The sequence below is a fragment of the Pseudorca crassidens genome, chromosome 19 (assembly GCF_039906515.1).
Source record: "Pseudorca crassidens isolate mPseCra1 chromosome 19, mPseCra1.hap1, whole genome shotgun sequence".
NCBI classification, from domain to species: domain Eukaryota; kingdom Metazoa; phylum Chordata; class Mammalia; order Artiodactyla; family Delphinidae; genus Pseudorca; species Pseudorca crassidens.
This window is the reverse complement of record NC_090314.1, coordinates 56,850,873-56,866,962: the sequence shown is the minus strand read 5'-3', so window position 1 is coordinate 56,866,962 and position 16,090 is coordinate 56,850,873. Positions and strand designations below refer to the sequence as shown.

The window sequence follows — 16,090 nt, the reverse complement described above, 5'->3', positions numbered from 1 at the left end:
TGAGGGCACAGACCTCTGTCTTCCTTCCCTGTCCTTCCTGCCTTGAAGCCGTCACGTGGCCCCTGCGAGCCGCAGTCAGGGTCATGAAACCCAAGGCGCGGAGGAACCCCCGAGTTCCGGGACAGCGCTGCTTGTGTGCGGAATGGGGGCCGCGAGAGGAAGGGTAAACCAGGACCCGAGGGCTCAGGGACAGGGCTCCTGGTCGGGGTGGTGGAGAAAGACCCCAGGGCCCAGAGGCAAGTTAACACCGGTTTATCTGTCCGATAACATGGCTGGTCGGCAGAGCCAGGCAGGGCGGTGGCGGCTCAGGCGGAGGTGTCAAACAGGCGATCGATCATGTCGCCCACCTGCTCCACGCGGTACTTGATGTACTTCTCAGGATTCTTGGTGAAGGGCACGCTGCCATACCTGACCAGGCGCTGAGGTCAGTGGGGATGCCTAGCCCCCCCCCCAGCTCTGCCTCAGCCTGAGGCCCTCCCGATGGGGTGCCCCTGGGTGATGTCTGGGTCTGGCCGCACACCAAAGCCGTGGGCACTGGATCTGCCACCCAAACCCACCACCCTCTCCAGGTTTCCTTGAAGAAGAGAAGGACCCAGTGGTCCAGCCAGGGCAACGGGGAGCGTGGGGCTGGGAGGGCAGAGACGGAGGGCTAACCTGTGCAGAAAGGCCCCGTAGGTCTCCTTAACAATGTTTTTCTGGGCTTGGCGGATCTTGTTCCTCTGCTCCATGTCGGGAATAGCCCAGGCCTTCTGGATCTTGCACAATTCTTCCAGGCCATCGTTGAAGCCCTGGTCACCAAAACGGTGGAAACAGAAGTGACCCAGAGACAAAGGTTTGAGTCTGTGTTGCTACAGTAGCAGCAGCGATCAGTGGAGCGGGGGACTTACCTTAAAACGTTCCTTGATCACCTGCCGCTCCTTGTCCCGAAGCTGGGGGGCCAGGGGAGACGGCAGAGAAAGCGTCCCTCAGAGCAGGATCGTCCTGCCCCTGCTCCTTCCCCAAACCCCAAGCCCAGCCCTCTCCCCTGCTGCCCGGATGGCCACGGGCATCCTTTGCTTTCTCATCCCAGTTGTCTGTTTTTTCCCAGAGACACAACAGAAAGCACCACATCTGCTAGACATCCCTTCCCAGCCCAGGCCTTCAGCCCACCTTGACTCCGGGTTGGAACACAGGCAGGTTCTTCTCAGCGATGTAGTCAGTCACCTTTAACCAACTGCCAGGCAGGGAGGGAAGCAGAGGGCAGAGGAGGGACAGCCTCAGGCAGCTGCTCCCTCCCTGGGGCTGGACTGCTTTGTTTTTTAAAAATCTCTTGATCTACTGGGGGAGAGGGTGAGGGCAGGGATCAGTGTGGGTCATAACTAAGCAAAACACAGCTGAGATCTTTTTCCTTGGGAATAAAACTGTTCAAGCTGCTCGCTTTTAAAATTAAGGACAGGAAACAGAACATTCAATAAATTGAACAAACACTACCAACTACACTTCACGTTGGTATCATGGCCAATTAAGATGGAGAAGCAGATGAGAAAAGAGGGAACGGAGGACAGATAAATGGGAAAGCAGAGGGAGATACGGTCACGGGGAAGACACACACAAAGGGAGAGAGAGACGCACAAACTAAGAAACAGGAGGAGAGGGGCAGAGACAGCCCTGTAGTGAGGCTAGCCAAGTTCAAGGGACCTTGTGAGCTTGCTCTTCAACTGGTCTAAACGTTACCCACATCTCTGGCGGGCAGCCCTTCAACCATCTTAGTCGTCACCCTTGGCAACTACCCTTCTCCACCCCACGAGTGTGATTAAAAAACAAGTAGAGGATTGGGGTTCACAGGGTGGCAGTTCCCCGTCATTGAGCCCACTCTGACTGGGCCCGGCATCCCGAGGCTCTGAGAAGCAAGCGTTACTGGTGGGTACACAGGTCGGGGAGCGGGAGGGTGGGCAGAGGCCCACCTGCGCTGGTAAGTCTGGATCTGCTGCTCGATGTGCTCACGGTAGGAGCGCTCGGCAGTCTTCTGGGTCACGGCCACCAGCTGGATCAGCTCAGACCTGGGGTGGGAACAGGCGAGAGAGGAGAGGACGATAGAAAGGCTGCCGGCCTCTGCAGCAACACCAGTGGGGCCTGCCTCCCACCTCCCTGCGTCCTGGGACTGTGAAGGGTAAAGCGGCGTCCTCCCCGCCCTGGACACGAGGGGGCACAGCCAGCCCCGGCAGGCCAGGCAGGGGCAGGTGAGAGCTGCAGACCAGCACCCATAGCCACTTACTTCTCCAGGGCCTTGAGGATGTAGTTGTAGTTGTTGTGCAGGAAGATGGCACTCAGAGCCGGGTCTTCATACACCTTGGACTTGCTCAGCAAGTTCAGCTGCAGGTTGCCCAGGACTTTACCTGCACAGGGCAGGATGTGGTGACGCCTCCCATGGCAGGCTGACCCAAATGACCCAATCCTGGGGCCCACAGACCAACTCCCACCCGTCGCTCCTTGCTCCTCCCGGACTCGAGACCCCACCAGCCTTGGGAGCCTTTTGCCGAGACCCCGCGGCCCCCCAACCAGAGGTCAGGCTGCGATTCTAAAAGTCGGGGCGCTGGCGCTCAGGAGCGGGACCTGGACTAGCAGGAGAGCACAGAGAGGAGACGGAAGGGAAGAGGCAGGGAGGCAGGGAGGCCAGGAGGCCGGGCCCCGGAGGCTGCTGGCTGGCGGGGCGCTGGTGCTCAGGAGCGGGACCGGGACTAGCAGGAGAGCACAGAGAGGAGACGGAAGGGAAGAGGCGGGGAGGCCAGGAGGCGGGGAGGCCGGGAGGCGGGGAGGCCGGGAGGCGGGGAGGCCGGGCCCCGGAGGCTGCCACTCACAGATGTAGGTGCTCAGGAGGCGCTTGCTGAACTCGGAGCTGTAGCTGGTGGCTGAGGAACTGGTCTCTGTGAGAGGAGGGGTCCTGTTACCACAGCAGTGGCAGCAGCCGAGACCCTCCCTGGCCTCCCCTAGGCCCGCGGAGCGGCTGAGGAAACCCTGGGAGGGGCCCGAGCCTCCCGGGGACGTGCTGAGCTACAGGGCTCCCTTCCCGCTGCGGGGGGCACTCCCTGGGACTCTTCCTGGAACCCAGGGCCGGCGCCTCCATGGTCTCGGCTGGCGGGGGTAATGAGCTGGCCCAGGGCCGGCAGGAAGGCTGGCAGGACAGGAACGGGACAGTCTGTGCAACCCAGCCCCCGACCCACGCTGGGGGTACCGACAAGGCCCACTTCTCCCATTTGTCAGCAACAGAGTCTTAGAATAGGCCCCCCGTGGCCTCTCCCCCTTCACCCCCACTGCTCACAACCTCCTCTACCAGGCCCTTCCTAACAGAGACTTGCTGGCTGCACAGAGCAGAAAGCCAAGGGGGGAAGGGAGCGGATGGAGGAGGAAGGGGACAGGGAGGTGCTGGACCAGCTTGAAGGGTGTACTCAGGGTGCTGGACACAGCAAGATGCTGCCTGGAGAAACCCAGAGACAGAAAGTGGCCGTCAGGGAGCTGAGAGGGTTGGGAGCACCCGGAAGGAACCGTGTGCCCTCTGACCCCGCTCCTACTGGGAGTCTGTCCAGGTGCCTCTGTCCCCAGGGAACCTCACTCAGGGGGCTTCAGAGGGGAAGGATGGGGCTGCGGAGCCCTGCTGCTTACCTCGGGGGTCTAAAGGAATATTGTATGTGTCCCCAAGAACTACGCAGTGAGAGGCAGTGCGCACAGAGGGGCAGGGGGGAGAGACAAAGGAGGGAGGAAGATGCAAAGTGCAAAAACAGGTTAGAAACGGCCGCAACACCCGAGCCAAGCAGACCACTCCCCGCGACGCCAGGAACAGACAGCAGGACAGCCCAGGCTGGACCCCTGAAGGCCAGCGACACACTGGAAAGTGGACATCTGGAGACCCACAGGCCAGAGGCTGAACCTTGGCTCCTTGCCCCTAGACTGGGGGGAAAAGGGAAGGCCTGGGGCCCAACAAGCTGGGCTGGGTCTCAGTGCTCGGAAGCGCGCTCTTCCCCACGTGCTAACCTCCTGAGCCCCCGTCCCAGGACAGCAGTCACAGTCCCGGGAAGACACCAGGCTGGCCCTGAGATGCCAGCTGTAAGGGGTCAGCTGTACTGGACTAATTAGGAGGAAAGGCAACACAGGAGGAGGTGGGGAAATGCAGGAGGGGCGGGGTGGGAAGGGCACCTCCAAACAAGTGAGTTCTGCTCTCCAGAGTGAGGACAGTGGAGGGAGCCGAGAGGGGCTGGAGGCCAGGAAAGGTAGTCATACCCCGGCTGCTTTCCTGATGCTGGGCCCAGATGGCCCAAGCAGCTTGGGGGTCCCGCCACAGGCCACATCTCCTTCCCACTCCACGGGGCGGGGGAAATCTCCTCACCCAGAGGGGGCTAACCCCACGTCTCCAGGCCAGAGGGAGGAGTGGGGCACGGGGCCCCGCTGGGAGGTGCCAAGTACCTTGGGAGGCCAGCATGGCGCCTGCTGTCTCCTGGAAGTCCAGGAGCTGCTGCAGGAAGAGGATGGCCTGCGTGGGGAGAAAACAGGTCCAGGAAGAAGGTCAAGGGCAGGACCCAAAGGTCGGATCACCTCCTACAGTTCACCCCTCTGACCATTCCAGGACAGGTACAGGGCCAGGGGCCTGCCCAGTGAAAAGGGTGGCTGCAAACTTCGTGCTTCACCCTGTGGGTTTGGCCTCCTGGGAAAGGCCCTGTCTGCTGGGGGCACTAAGCACCTTGCAGTCCATCCTGCCACCTGCGCCCCCTCCCCGCCCCAGGAGCCCCCGGGCAGCACCTACGTTGCTCGTGAGCTCGTGCACGGTGCCGTCCTTGGGCATGTTGTACTCCTTGTCCGGGTCGTTCTGTGGGAAGAACAGCCCGACTCCCTGAAGCAGCTCCCGGGGAGTCCCGCGCCCACCCCACACCCCAGTCTGCGGGCTCATGGCGCCACCTCCTGGCAGACAGGTGTCAGGATGCCCCTCGGGCACAAAGGTGAGCGGGACAGACATACGGACATGACTACATGGGAAAAGCGGGGCAGGAGCTTGACACCTGGGGTGGGGGGCCTCTGGAGCCCCTGGGGAAGAAAGGGGGGCCCGTGGGCACTGACAGGAGACTAGCAGCACGGCCGGCTTCCCCACAGGGCAGGCCCGCCCCTCTTGGAGGCCTGCTTTCAGAAAGAGTTTCCAAGCCAGGTCACCGGCAGCCCTGCCCACAGCCCCACGGGCCGTCCTGCACGGCAGCGAAGGGAGGGAGAGCACCTTGATGTTGTCAGCGAAGTCCTCCAGCGCTTTGGCTCCAACGGTCTCCATGGAGGTGATGAGGCTGGGCAGCTTGTTCTTGGTGCTGGCCGCCGTCCCCTGAGGAAGCACATGGCTGCACAGGGTGCCAGAACCCGGCTACAGGCTGTGCCTGGGGCCCTGCTCCTTCCCGGCCCCTCACCCCAGGGGACTGTCTCCCCTCTTCACTCACCCTGAGAGCACCTCCACATGCCCGGGACCCTGAGGAAGCTGCTGCCATTCACCCTCGGAGCGGACCCGTGGGGGTAGAGAACACAGTTCTCCTGGGGGGCCGTGCCGGGCAGCAGGATTCCTCCTTCCAGGGTCCCCAAGGGCATCCTCACCCACATACCTGGAGCACCTGGTCAAACTCAGGCTTGGTCTGCTTGAGGTGCCGCAGGATGGGGAAGACGGTGAGCACAGCCGAGAAGTCGTGTCGGATGATGGCCTTCCGGGCAGCAGCCACGATGTTCTCCCCTTCAAGCATCAGCCCGTCCAGGGCATCCTGAGAGAGCGGGGCAGGGAGAGGGCTCAGGGGAGGGGGCAGACAGCCGGTTCCCAGGGACGGTGAGGGCACCTGGAGGGGCGTGGGGGAAGTATGCCCCCAATGGGGAGGTCCCGACCGGGACACGCCACCCAGGACAGATCCCCAGGATGGGAGGTGGAGGTGGTGGCTGGAGTTGAGGGCTGTGGACCGCATGCCCGGACCGAACTCAAGCTTCTGCAGTGACAGCTCATGCTGGGGCATCTGGTCAGGGCCCAGGGGCAGGACCTGTATCAAAGAGTCAAAGGTCTTTTTCTGATGGTGCTCAGGGATGACGTCCGTCAGCAGCTGATACTCGCTCTGGGCCAGCTTGACAAAGGCACTGACGCAGTGAATGTAGGCGTCGGTCTCCACGTCCAGCATGTCATCTCTCCCTGGGGGGAAAGCAGTGCCCCTGAGCTACTGGTTTGGGGCAGACCCTCTCCCTGCTGGGGGGTGGGGCACGAGTCTCCCCAGTTCCTGGCCTGTAGCCAGACTAGCAGCAGATGGGGAAGACGACTGTGCTGGCAGAAAGCTGGGAGAACTCCAGCAGGCCCGGCAGGGTTTGCGAGGAAAAACGGGCTGAGTCCAGCCTTTGTTCCAGAATGTCAGGTACGAGAGGTGTTGGGGAGATGGATAAAAAGGATAAGATCCCCCAATCGACTTCCTGGATAAGACACGCCTGACCCCAAGACTGAGGATTCTGAATTGTACTGGGAAGAGGACACCCAGGGATGGGCAAGTGGCCGCGTCCACCTCAGGGAGGCAGTCTCAGTGGTCGTCCATGTCCGAAAATGCTGGGCCTCTGGAGCCAGATACCAGCCCCGCCAGGCCTTCTGGAATGTATAAAGAGGCAATGGGCTCTGGTCCATAAGGCTAGCTGGCGTGGCGTCAAAGCTGGAGATGAGGCAATGTGAGCCTCAGAGGGGGAGGGCTCCTTGGTTGTCAGCTGCCCAGCAGGAGACAGGATCCCGCTACTGCATTGCAGGCTGGGGCAGGGGTGCCCGCAGGCAACCTGGTCCTATGTGCCGAGGGACGGGCTCCGAGGAGTCAGAGCTTTGGAGCCATCGCTGGAGTCAGGTGTTGATGCTCCCTGCCCTCCAGGGGCCCGCCTGCCCTCTCTGCCCGCCTTCCGAGTGGCAGCAACTTCTGCCCTTGGCCCAGGCCCTGAGAGCCAGGCGTGCACTCCCACCTGGAGAGAGGCAAGGGGACCTAGTGCCCAAAAGAGAGACAGACCGGAGAGAGAGAGGCGGGTAGGCCGGGCTCATCCTTGGAGCGGAGCGGCCGGCTAGGCCAGGCCGGAGCAGGCCCTCTGGGGACGGCCGTGAATGCAGCGGCGGCTGCCCTCGGGCTGGGCTGCAGTACTCACCGGCCAGTGGCCCGTGCTTGTCGTTCAGGGCCTCGGACAGGTGCTTAACTCGGAAATCATGCTCGTGACCTAGCGAGACGTCGGCCGCAAACACAAGCAGCGTTTATCCAGGGGCGGGGTGGCTGCCTCTCAGGGGACTGGGAAGAAGCCCTCGACCTCCGGGGGGGTATGTGAGATGGGGTGTAGGGGAGGGGGCATTGGAGAGGGCTCTGAGCCCCTCCTCTGCCTCAGACCACCTTGGGAACAGCCATTTCAAGCGTGACTTGCAGTGCCCCAGACCATCCTCGGGAGCTGGTTTCCCCACGCCTGGAGGCTGAGAGAAAACCGGGTTTCTGAAGCGTTTCCAGCAGCTGCGGAAGCTCTGATGCTCAGCCCCAGGGGGTTTATCTCACCATATTTGGGGAGAGATCCAGTTAGAGAAATGTCACTGCCCAGTGAATGGGGACAGGCTTCTTTTCGCCCCCAGGGTCATTCTTTTGAAGGTGGATCTGGTCCACTAGGGCAGGGCTGTCCTTCCTCTGATGGGAGGGAGGCAGGGACATGGTGTACGGGCTGCCTGTCCCCTGTGGCACATGCTCGCCTTTCAGGTGGAGGGGGGCGGCCAGGAGGCCTCGGCCGCCTTGGTCCTGCCACTGCTGGTCTGAGCGTGAAAGGGCTGCCCGTGACAAAGAACTTTCTCTGAGTTCAAACAGGAGACAAGGACAGAGACAGGGAGGGGAGGGAGCGGGAAGCCTCCGGGAGGGCAGAGCCGCCGTCAGCCAGACAGGACCAGGCCGAGGGCCATGAAAGCTGTCCCCGAGCCAGCTGGGGTCAGAGGCCCAGGACCTCAGTTCCCACCCCTGGTCCCCTCTCAGGGTTGCGCCCGAGGCCCTCTGGGGGGGTTGGAGGCTCTGCCCTACCACGTGAGTGGACACACGGTGGAGGAGGAGGGAAGAGGAGAGGAACACAGGATGATTACCTTCCAGAGGAATGAGGTTAGAGCCCCCCTTTTTCCCATCTAGACCATGCTGGGAATACTGTTTCAGAAGGTTCTGAGCCTTACGGATCGTCCCTGTCACCAGAGCCACACAGAGAGGAGATAAGAAGACCTAGGAAACGAGTGAGAGGAAACAGCAACAGCCCTCCACCTACCCCCCAGGCCCACGCCCACCCCCAGCAGAGAGCACGCCCGGGTACCATCTCTCCCAGCAGGCCTCTGCCGGGCCCGCCCCCAGCAGAGCACGCCCGGGTACCATCTCTCCCAGCAGGCCTCTCCCGGGCCCGCCAGAGGCCCCGCAGAAGGAGATGGAGGAACGGACACATTTCGTTCCCCCAGTGGAGCTCCTGATCCTGCCAGTGGCCCTCATTGTTCCAGATCTGAGTTCATTTTAGGAAGTGCAAAGGGTGAAGGAGATGAGATGGGCAAAGATCCACCAGGAGACGCCAAAAATAAAAAACAGTACTGAGTGGCACTTAACTCAGAAATAGACAAGGGCCTGGGATGGAGGAGCTAGCGATGGAGCCCTCACACCCAGAAGGCGAGACCAGGTGGCAGAGCCTGGGGGCACCTTGAAGCAGGCAGGCCCACGGCTCCTCCCCAAAGGGCAGGCAGAGTTCTCCGGGCATGCTCAGTGCCGGGACGCGGCCAAACAGTAGCCAGACGAAAGCAGCACCCAGGAGTTGGTGAAACGGGACCGAGCTTCCTGGGCCAGCAGCGCCCAGGACGGAAGGCTTGGAGACCCAGAGGCAGACTGGCCCCATACACCAGGGGAGGGACCCAAACCACCAAAGCAATTGGGAAAAACTCAAAAGCCAGAAAGAAGTTAATAGGAGCCAGTCACACAGAGAGCAGGAGGGAGGGCAGCAGGAAAGGGCACATGCCCTTGGCACGGGGGGGAAAAAACCAACAGTTAGTATCACAAGTGAGCACAATGGAAACAAAACTGCAGCGCCCACAGCCTCCAGGGTCAGCCGCCTCTGTGGGAACGAGACATCTCAGGGCAGAAAACGCGGGGAAATAAAACAGCATCTAAAACAGATGTGTACAGCTGCCCTGTTAACAAAATGTACTGGGGCAGGGGAGGCGCCCATGAGCGTAGCTCCGCCCCTCTTCCCTGGGGACTCCCAGGTGCCCCCTCGCATCTCTGAGCGCAGCGGGGCTCCTTGGGGCCTGGCAGCTCCCCAGAAGGCTAGCGGAGGAGGGGCAGCGTCTGAGCGGCTCATCTCTTTCTGTTTGCACCAGCCGCAGGTAGTTACTAATAACTAAGTTTGGGGCTTGGGCTCAGCATCTGGCTGGCTGGGTTCTGCCCCTTCAGTGAGCAGCCCCGCTAATGAGCGAATCAGTGCCCTGCCCCACAACCGACCAGGAGCAGGTGGGCCCGCCGGGCCTCCAGGAGCCTCGCCAGTATGCTCACGTGGACGTGGGCTGGGGGCACTGATCCGGCAGCCGCCAAACCCACCAGGAGCAAAATTACCACGAACGACGTTGAGGTCGGTGTTTCATTACCCACCGAGGCCTCCCTGCTCCTCTCCTCAAGAGCTGGGAACTGATGTCCCAGGGGCCTGATTCCCTAGTTCCTGACGTCAGTCCTGAGCCCCCCAGCTCCTGACAACTCTTGAAACCCCACAGAAACCAGAGGGACGCTCAGAGCCCGAGTTTTCCTCTTGGGGCTCTAAGCCAAGCTAGATTAGGTAAACTGGGGGCCCCGAGATCAGATCCCTGCTCCCTGCATGGCCAGCAGCACTCCTGGATGCAGTCGGGGTCCTGGGGCCTCCACTGGGCCCATCAGAGAAGAGACAGAGGGGAAGAGAGCACAGACTCGCCAAGGCCCAGGCAGCCTCGCAGCCTCCCGGAACCAAGGCACAGAGACGGACAGGCCCAGGTGCAGGCAGCTGCGGCCGCGCAGGCTGGCTTAGTAGAGTCACCGTTTGTGGCAGGTTCCCCAGGGGGTCAGCCAGGATATCCACACTGGGGGGGGGGGGACAGTGCTCTTCCTGCTGGGGCCACCCAGATTCCCTTATGCTCTGCTCCCTTGCGCCCCTGCGGGCACCCTCGGCTCTGCCATATCTCCGAAGCCTGAACAAAGGCCTGAGGAAGAGCAGGTGCTCGCGGTGTCAACAGGCCCCTCGTTCTCTGAGGGGCTGGCAAGGAAAACGCTGTCGTGAGAGGCGGGTCCCACCGGTGCGTGTGCCCACAGCAGCAGCTGGACAGGGAAGGCTAGGGTGGGAGCAGCCCCCAGCCTCACTGGCGCTCTCTCCCTGGGGCCTGCAGCAGCCCCTCACCCTGGAATACCCCAGCCTCTCGAGGGCCACACCTCTCAGCAGCCAGACACAGCCAGGCTTGCCAAGCGGAAGCTGACACACAGGAACACTGTTTACCCGGAGCACAGACTACAGGGGACATGATGACGGGAAGAAGGACAGACAGTGAGCTGTTCGCCCAGGACACCGACGCCCAGGGCCCAGGCGTCTCCCACCTCAACACCCCTCCCTTGACTCTCCCACCGCAAGGCACTAACTTCGAGTGGAGCCCAAAAGCCGGATTAAGGTCTTTGGAGAAGAAGGCGTGGCATTATTTTCCTTTCTGGGTGACTGTGAAAGTGTAAACTCTCCCCTATCCACTTCTTCAAGCCACCCTGGCCTTCTGCAATGTGACGGCTGCAGTGCCTGCCCCTGTCCTGTCCACAGTTTTGGCGGCAGCAGCGGGCCTGGCCTCCTGATAGGACGACGCAGGGAGGAGAAGGGGGTCCAGCAAGAGGCTCTGCCCCGGCACCCCTGTCAGCCCACCTCTCCGTGCCTGTGACCCTCCACTCCAAGGACACTTATGTAGCCCCCAGACTCGGCTGGGTAGAGAGGAGCTCACCGGGTGGGGCCTTGCTAGGTGGGCAGACACCTGCTTTCTGTCCTGCGTACCTATAGTTGGGGGTCGCTGTGAGGTCAAGCTGTAGCGGCTGCTACCCCCAGGGTGGGCAAAGGCAACCCGGGTCCCACAGAGTTTCTGTCTGGTTCTGAGGTGGGCCAGGGTGGGGTCTCACCTGGCCGCTTGACCGGCTTCTTGGTAGGTGTGTCCTTCCTCTTGTTGGGGACAGCAGGGGAGTAGGGGACCCCAGACGAAGAACTGCTCTTCCGGAAATGCTCCTTCAGGCCTTTGATAGAGCGGTCCAGCTGGCTGGAGCGGATCTGGTAGTAGACGTTCATGAAGTCTGAGGAGAGATGGGCGACAGCTGGGGTTCCTGCCTCTGCCTGGCCCCAGGGCCTCCCTCTCACTTCCAGACGCAGCTCCGCAGGGCAGCAGCAGTGCCCATCACTGTTCCGTGCTAACCCTTCCCAGCGGCCTCCCACACGGCCTCGTCCGTCCCAAATCAAAGGCTTAAAAGGGAAAGTATCCCCCAACAGAACCAACAATTAGCTGTCATTTTTTATTTTATTTATTTATTTTTGGCCGCGCCGTGTGGCTTGTGGGATCTTAGGTCTCCTGCCAGGGATTGAACCCGGGCCCCTGGCAGTGAAAGTGCCAAGTCCTAACTACTGAACCGCCAGGGAATTCCCTGTAAGGTTTTTCTTTTCTTTTTTTTTGGCCATGCCACGTGGCATCTTCCCTGACCAGGGATTGAACCCATGTCCCCTGTGCGGGAAGTGCAGAGTTTTGACCACTGGACTGCCAAGGAAATCCACAGTAAGGTTTTTTTAGATAAAAAAAAAGGTAAAGTTTACATCCAGCTTCAACTTGCTAAGGGGTCAAAGGATGTGAGCAATTTATATGCAGTAAAGAGACAACAAATGTCACTGAATAAAAAAACACACCATTTCTTTAGCCATGAATGAAATGCAAAGTTTAAAAAATTCGAGGATTGTGAAAGCCCTGTCAAAAAGCTGAGATAAATGAAGCTAATGAAGAACAAACAGCTGTGGGATTTTCGATGGGTCAGTCGACTGGCCCCACCTACCCGGAGAGGAACTCAAGACGGCAAGAAGGTTACAGATCTGTTCAGACAGTTCTGCCTGATAACCGTACCTTTGAGAAAATATCTCAGAGAACTTCCTAAACAAGAAAAGCAAGCCATACAACTGTGCTCACTGCAGCACTAACTGTCAATACCGGAAAACTGGAAAATCCAAAAATGCAAACGAGCAACGAAAAAGATACGAATGCCACGGTACACTTTAGCAGCTCCCAACGAGTGTGTCACCAATGTGAAAAATGGAACAGAACACTGAGGCTCTGACTGAAGGGGACTGAGGGGTCTGGAAGCATCCACTGGCCTCCCACTTACCCCAAGAGAGCCCCTGAAAAGCTCCTGCCGAGCCCTCGTCTCCCACAGTGCAGCTCATGAGCCACAGACGTGCCGTGTGGTCAGTACAGGCGGCCCTGAGACCTGGCACCACAGAGTCCTCGAGGGAAGGCAGGGACAACACACACTGACAACTTGGTATGTGTACAGACTAACAAAGAGACGAAGGGTGGCGGGGGGGGGGGGGGGGGGGGGGCTAAAAAGCTTTCAATTGAATATTCATTACAGGTGGTTTTTTTTTTTTTTTTTTAATTTTTTGCTTAACTTGGGATTTAAAAAAAAATCCTGGGACTGGATTTAAAGAAATGATGGTACCAACATACCATGGAATATTATGCAGCTGCCAAAAAGAATGACGCAAATATACACGTACTGATACGGAACACTCTCAAGACGTATTACTAAGTTGAAAGCAAAATAAAAACAAAACAATCACAGGGGAGTGTTTAGTATGCTCCCTTCCACTTGGGAACGAGGAGCAGATACACACATATTTATTCTCTCTCTCTCCCTCTCACACACATGCAGTGGCATAAAGAATTTTTTGGAAGGGTATAAATAACCTTAACAGTACTCATCTTTGGGTTATGATACTGTAAGCATTAGGGAAGTGGGGAGATGGCCTTTTGCTTTTCACCTAAGCCTTTCTGTGCTACTTGAAGTTTTTATAATTAATCAAAAGAAGGAAAGAAACAGGAAGGTAAGGTATATAAAAAAAGTTTGAATTTAGCTAGATTCATAATTTGATACATAAGCTGTAGACTTACTCCTCATATTGTTTCCTACTAAACTCCTTTGTTTTAAAAGAAATGCAGGTGGATTAAAGAAACAAAGGGCAAAGTCCACTCCCTCTGGCCCTGCCGCCTGGGCCCCCGCCTCCCCAGGACACCTCACCTTGGTTGCGGCCATATTCCACCAGCCAGCGGGAGATGCGGATCACGTCCTGCAGCACACTCTCAGGCAGATGCTCTAGGGGCACCTCCTCCTGTACCTCCAGGTCGTCCTCACCGCTGATCAGATCCAGGATGAGCACAGGGGACACGACCTTGCTATGCCGGGTCATCAGGCTGCGGAACTCGGACTCCAGCGACTCCTTCCCCCGCTCAAACAGCAGCTTCTACAGGGAAGAAGGAAGGAAGGGGGGAGGGGAAGAAGAAAGAGGGTCCACGGCTGTTCCACCATTCAGCAGGCCCTCGTCTCCCCATCCCCTTCCTTTGCCTTCCTGATTCTGGGCCTCGGCCCTCCTCTGCCTTCACTTCCTTTTTCCCAGAGAATAAACGGTGGGAAGCTTTGCTTATTTCTTTCCCTTGTGTTCTCTCAAAACGTATGTTCATAGGTGAAACCCAGAGTTTTACAAGAAGTAGGTGCTTCACAGATATCAGTTGATTATTTTCTCATTGTACCATTAATTTGTGTTCTTGTTAGAAAAGGGGTTGCAAAAGAAAAAAAATAGATAAATTGGACTACATCAAATTAAACACTTTTGTGCTGTAAACGATACCATCAGAAAAGTGAAAAGACGATTCACAGAATGAGAGGAAATACTTGCAAATCATGTATCTGATGAGCGAAAGGTATCCAGAGCAGATAAGAGAATTGAAAACGTATGTCCACACAAAAGTTCGTACACAAGGGTTCATAGCAACACTGTTCATAACAGCCCAAAAGTGGAGTGTCCGTCAAGTGACGGATGGATAAACAAAATGTGGCAAATCCTTACAATGCAATATTATTCAACCACACGATGGAAGGAAACACCTCCACACGCTACCACGTAGATGAACCTTGAAAACATTATGCTAAGTGAAGGAAGCCAGGCACAAAAGGTCACATATTGTGTGATTCCATTTTCAGGAGAAGTCCAGAAGAGGTAAATTTACAGAGACAGAAAAGAGATGAGTGATTACCAGAGGCTGGGTGAATGGGGGAGGGAAGGGAAGAAGAGTGACTGCCAATGGATTTCTTTTTATAGGCGATGAAAATGTTATAAAATTTATTCCGGTGTTGTTGCACAACTCTGTGATTATACTAAAACTATTGCGTTTTATACTTCAAATGGGTAAATTTTATGGTATGTGAATTATATCTCAGTAAAGATGTTTTAAAAATAGAGAGAGGAGTTGGAGCGTTTCTGCTTAAATGGAAAGTACGTCCTCTGGGGTAAACCTGTAGCATATTCTTTGTACTCTCCTTCTCCAATCCACTCCCACACCCAAGTTCTAGCACAGAGCTCTTCACTCTGTGATCCAAACTTGGTAGAGACCCTCAAGAATCAAGTTCTCCAGCCCCTGGCATCCCAATCTCTGAGTCCACGCTGCCCACCCAAGGGCTGCAGTATTATGGTTTTACTGGTGGGTGCCCACTGCGTTACTGGTGTGCCATGGTATTGATCTTGTCAGTCCTCCGGGTGGCCAGGTGGCGCTGTGCGCAGCCAGAGACCACTGGCTAGTTACCACTTTACCCCAGCGTGCCACGCAAACATTCTCATTTCCGATGGGGCCACGATGGGAGGAAAGCTGGGAGGCTCTGTTCTAAGCAACAGCTTTCTGGGTGGGAGAAAAGCCAGTTTCCCATCTTTGTGCCTCAGCCCACCCCCTCTTCTGGGTAAGACACACGCCTCAGGGCAAGAACTGTGGTACCACCAGGAAGGTGTGCCAGGGGACTGGGGGGTCCGAGCTGGCCTGCCCTCTGATGTTCCTCAGTGGCTGGGATGTCTGGGCCTCTGCTCCCACCTTTTCTCCTGTCTGCATTCTCTCCTTTCCTCAATGCATTGAGTAAACCTCACTTCCCAGCCCTTCTCCATCTCCCTCTGGTGATCTAATAAAGACCCCAAAACTTAGTTAAACACAAAGGTATGACACCAAAAAATTGAATATGAAAACATGAATGCAGGTCCCCTCACTAGTCAAATTCATTGAGTCAGAAAGTAGAGTGATGATGGCCAGGGGTTGGTGGGGAGGAGAAAGGGGAGTTAGTGTTTAATGGGTACAGGGTTTCAGTCTGAGATGATGAAAAGGATTCTGGAGATGGTTATACGACAGTGTGAACGTACTTAATGTCACTGAACTGTTCCCTTAAAGATGGTTAAAACGGCAAATTTTATATTATGTATTTTTTGCTACAATAAAAAAATACCCATGCATTTATAAAAATCAAATGTTAAACTTATACTTCATATTTAACTTATAATTTAGTTAAATTATTAAGATGCAATAAAAATGCATACCTGTAATTTCTGAGACAGAGATCTTAATGCCTACAGTATGTGTATGGTATTATATACTTCTGTTTATTCTACTACATTCTCTTTTAAGCTGGTTCAGTGTCTCTCATGAGACCAGGGCCGTGACTGGTGTCCCCAAATCTCTCACATCACTCTGCTGGCCCCTTACCACTTTGTTGAGCTCTGGGCTGTCTGGGCTGTTGTCCTGGAAATACTCCACAGCCTTCTGAATCTTGGCCATGCTTCCCAGGTACTCTTCCAGCCTACCTGTGGGGCTGGAAAGGAGAAAAGTCCTATTAGCCTGGGCAGAAAGAAGGACCAAGAGAATGGTATTTGGCAAGGGGAGAAGAGAATTAACACAGGGGACTCTAGACTCAAATATATTCTACTCCTCCCTTCCAAGGCCTACAGCCACTGGTCCGAGAGGCATTAGGAATGTGACCTTCTGGCC

The 16,090-nt window shown here is 57.0% G+C and overlaps 1 protein-coding gene across 15 annotated transcripts in view; it reads right to left on the bottom strand.

The window, feature by feature from the left end:
• Positions 1–236: 236 nt before the first annotated feature.
• EXOC7 (exocyst complex component 7) overlaps positions 237–16,090 on the bottom strand; it is a 29,919-nt gene continuing 14,065 nt past the window's right edge. For 4 of the 15 annotated variants that reach the window (XM_067716554.1, XM_067716549.1, XM_067716544.1 and 1 more), the window contains 17 exons: positions 15,809–15,914; positions 13,311–13,533; positions 11,160–11,327; positions 8,105–8,197; positions 7,147–7,215; positions 5,607–6,172; positions 5,237–5,335; positions 4,775–4,837; positions 4,438–4,504; positions 3,640–3,678; positions 2,838–2,903; positions 2,255–2,375; positions 1,944–2,039; positions 1,150–1,213; positions 888–929; positions 655–788; positions 237–408 (listed from right to left, as the gene is read on the bottom strand). In XM_067716554.1, coding sequence (XP_067572655.1) covers positions 306–408; positions 655–788; positions 888–929; positions 1,150–1,213; positions 1,944–2,039; positions 2,255–2,375; positions 2,838–2,903; positions 3,640–3,678; positions 4,438–4,504; positions 4,775–4,837; positions 5,237–5,335; positions 5,607–6,172; positions 7,147–7,215; positions 8,105–8,197; positions 11,160–11,327; positions 13,311–13,533; positions 15,809–15,880 — 2,085 coding nt within the window. In that variant the 5' untranslated portion in view covers positions 15,881–15,914 and the 3' untranslated portion in view covers positions 237–305. The remainder of the gene's footprint in view (positions 409–654; positions 789–887; positions 930–1,149; positions 1,214–1,943; positions 2,040–2,254; positions 2,376–2,837; positions 2,904–3,639; positions 3,679–4,437; positions 4,505–4,774; positions 4,838–5,236; positions 5,336–5,606; positions 6,173–7,146; positions 7,216–8,104; positions 8,198–11,159; positions 11,328–13,310; positions 13,534–15,808; positions 15,915–16,090) is intronic. The other 11 variants (XM_067716551.1, XM_067716552.1, XM_067716553.1 and 8 more) reach the window with 11 other exon arrangements.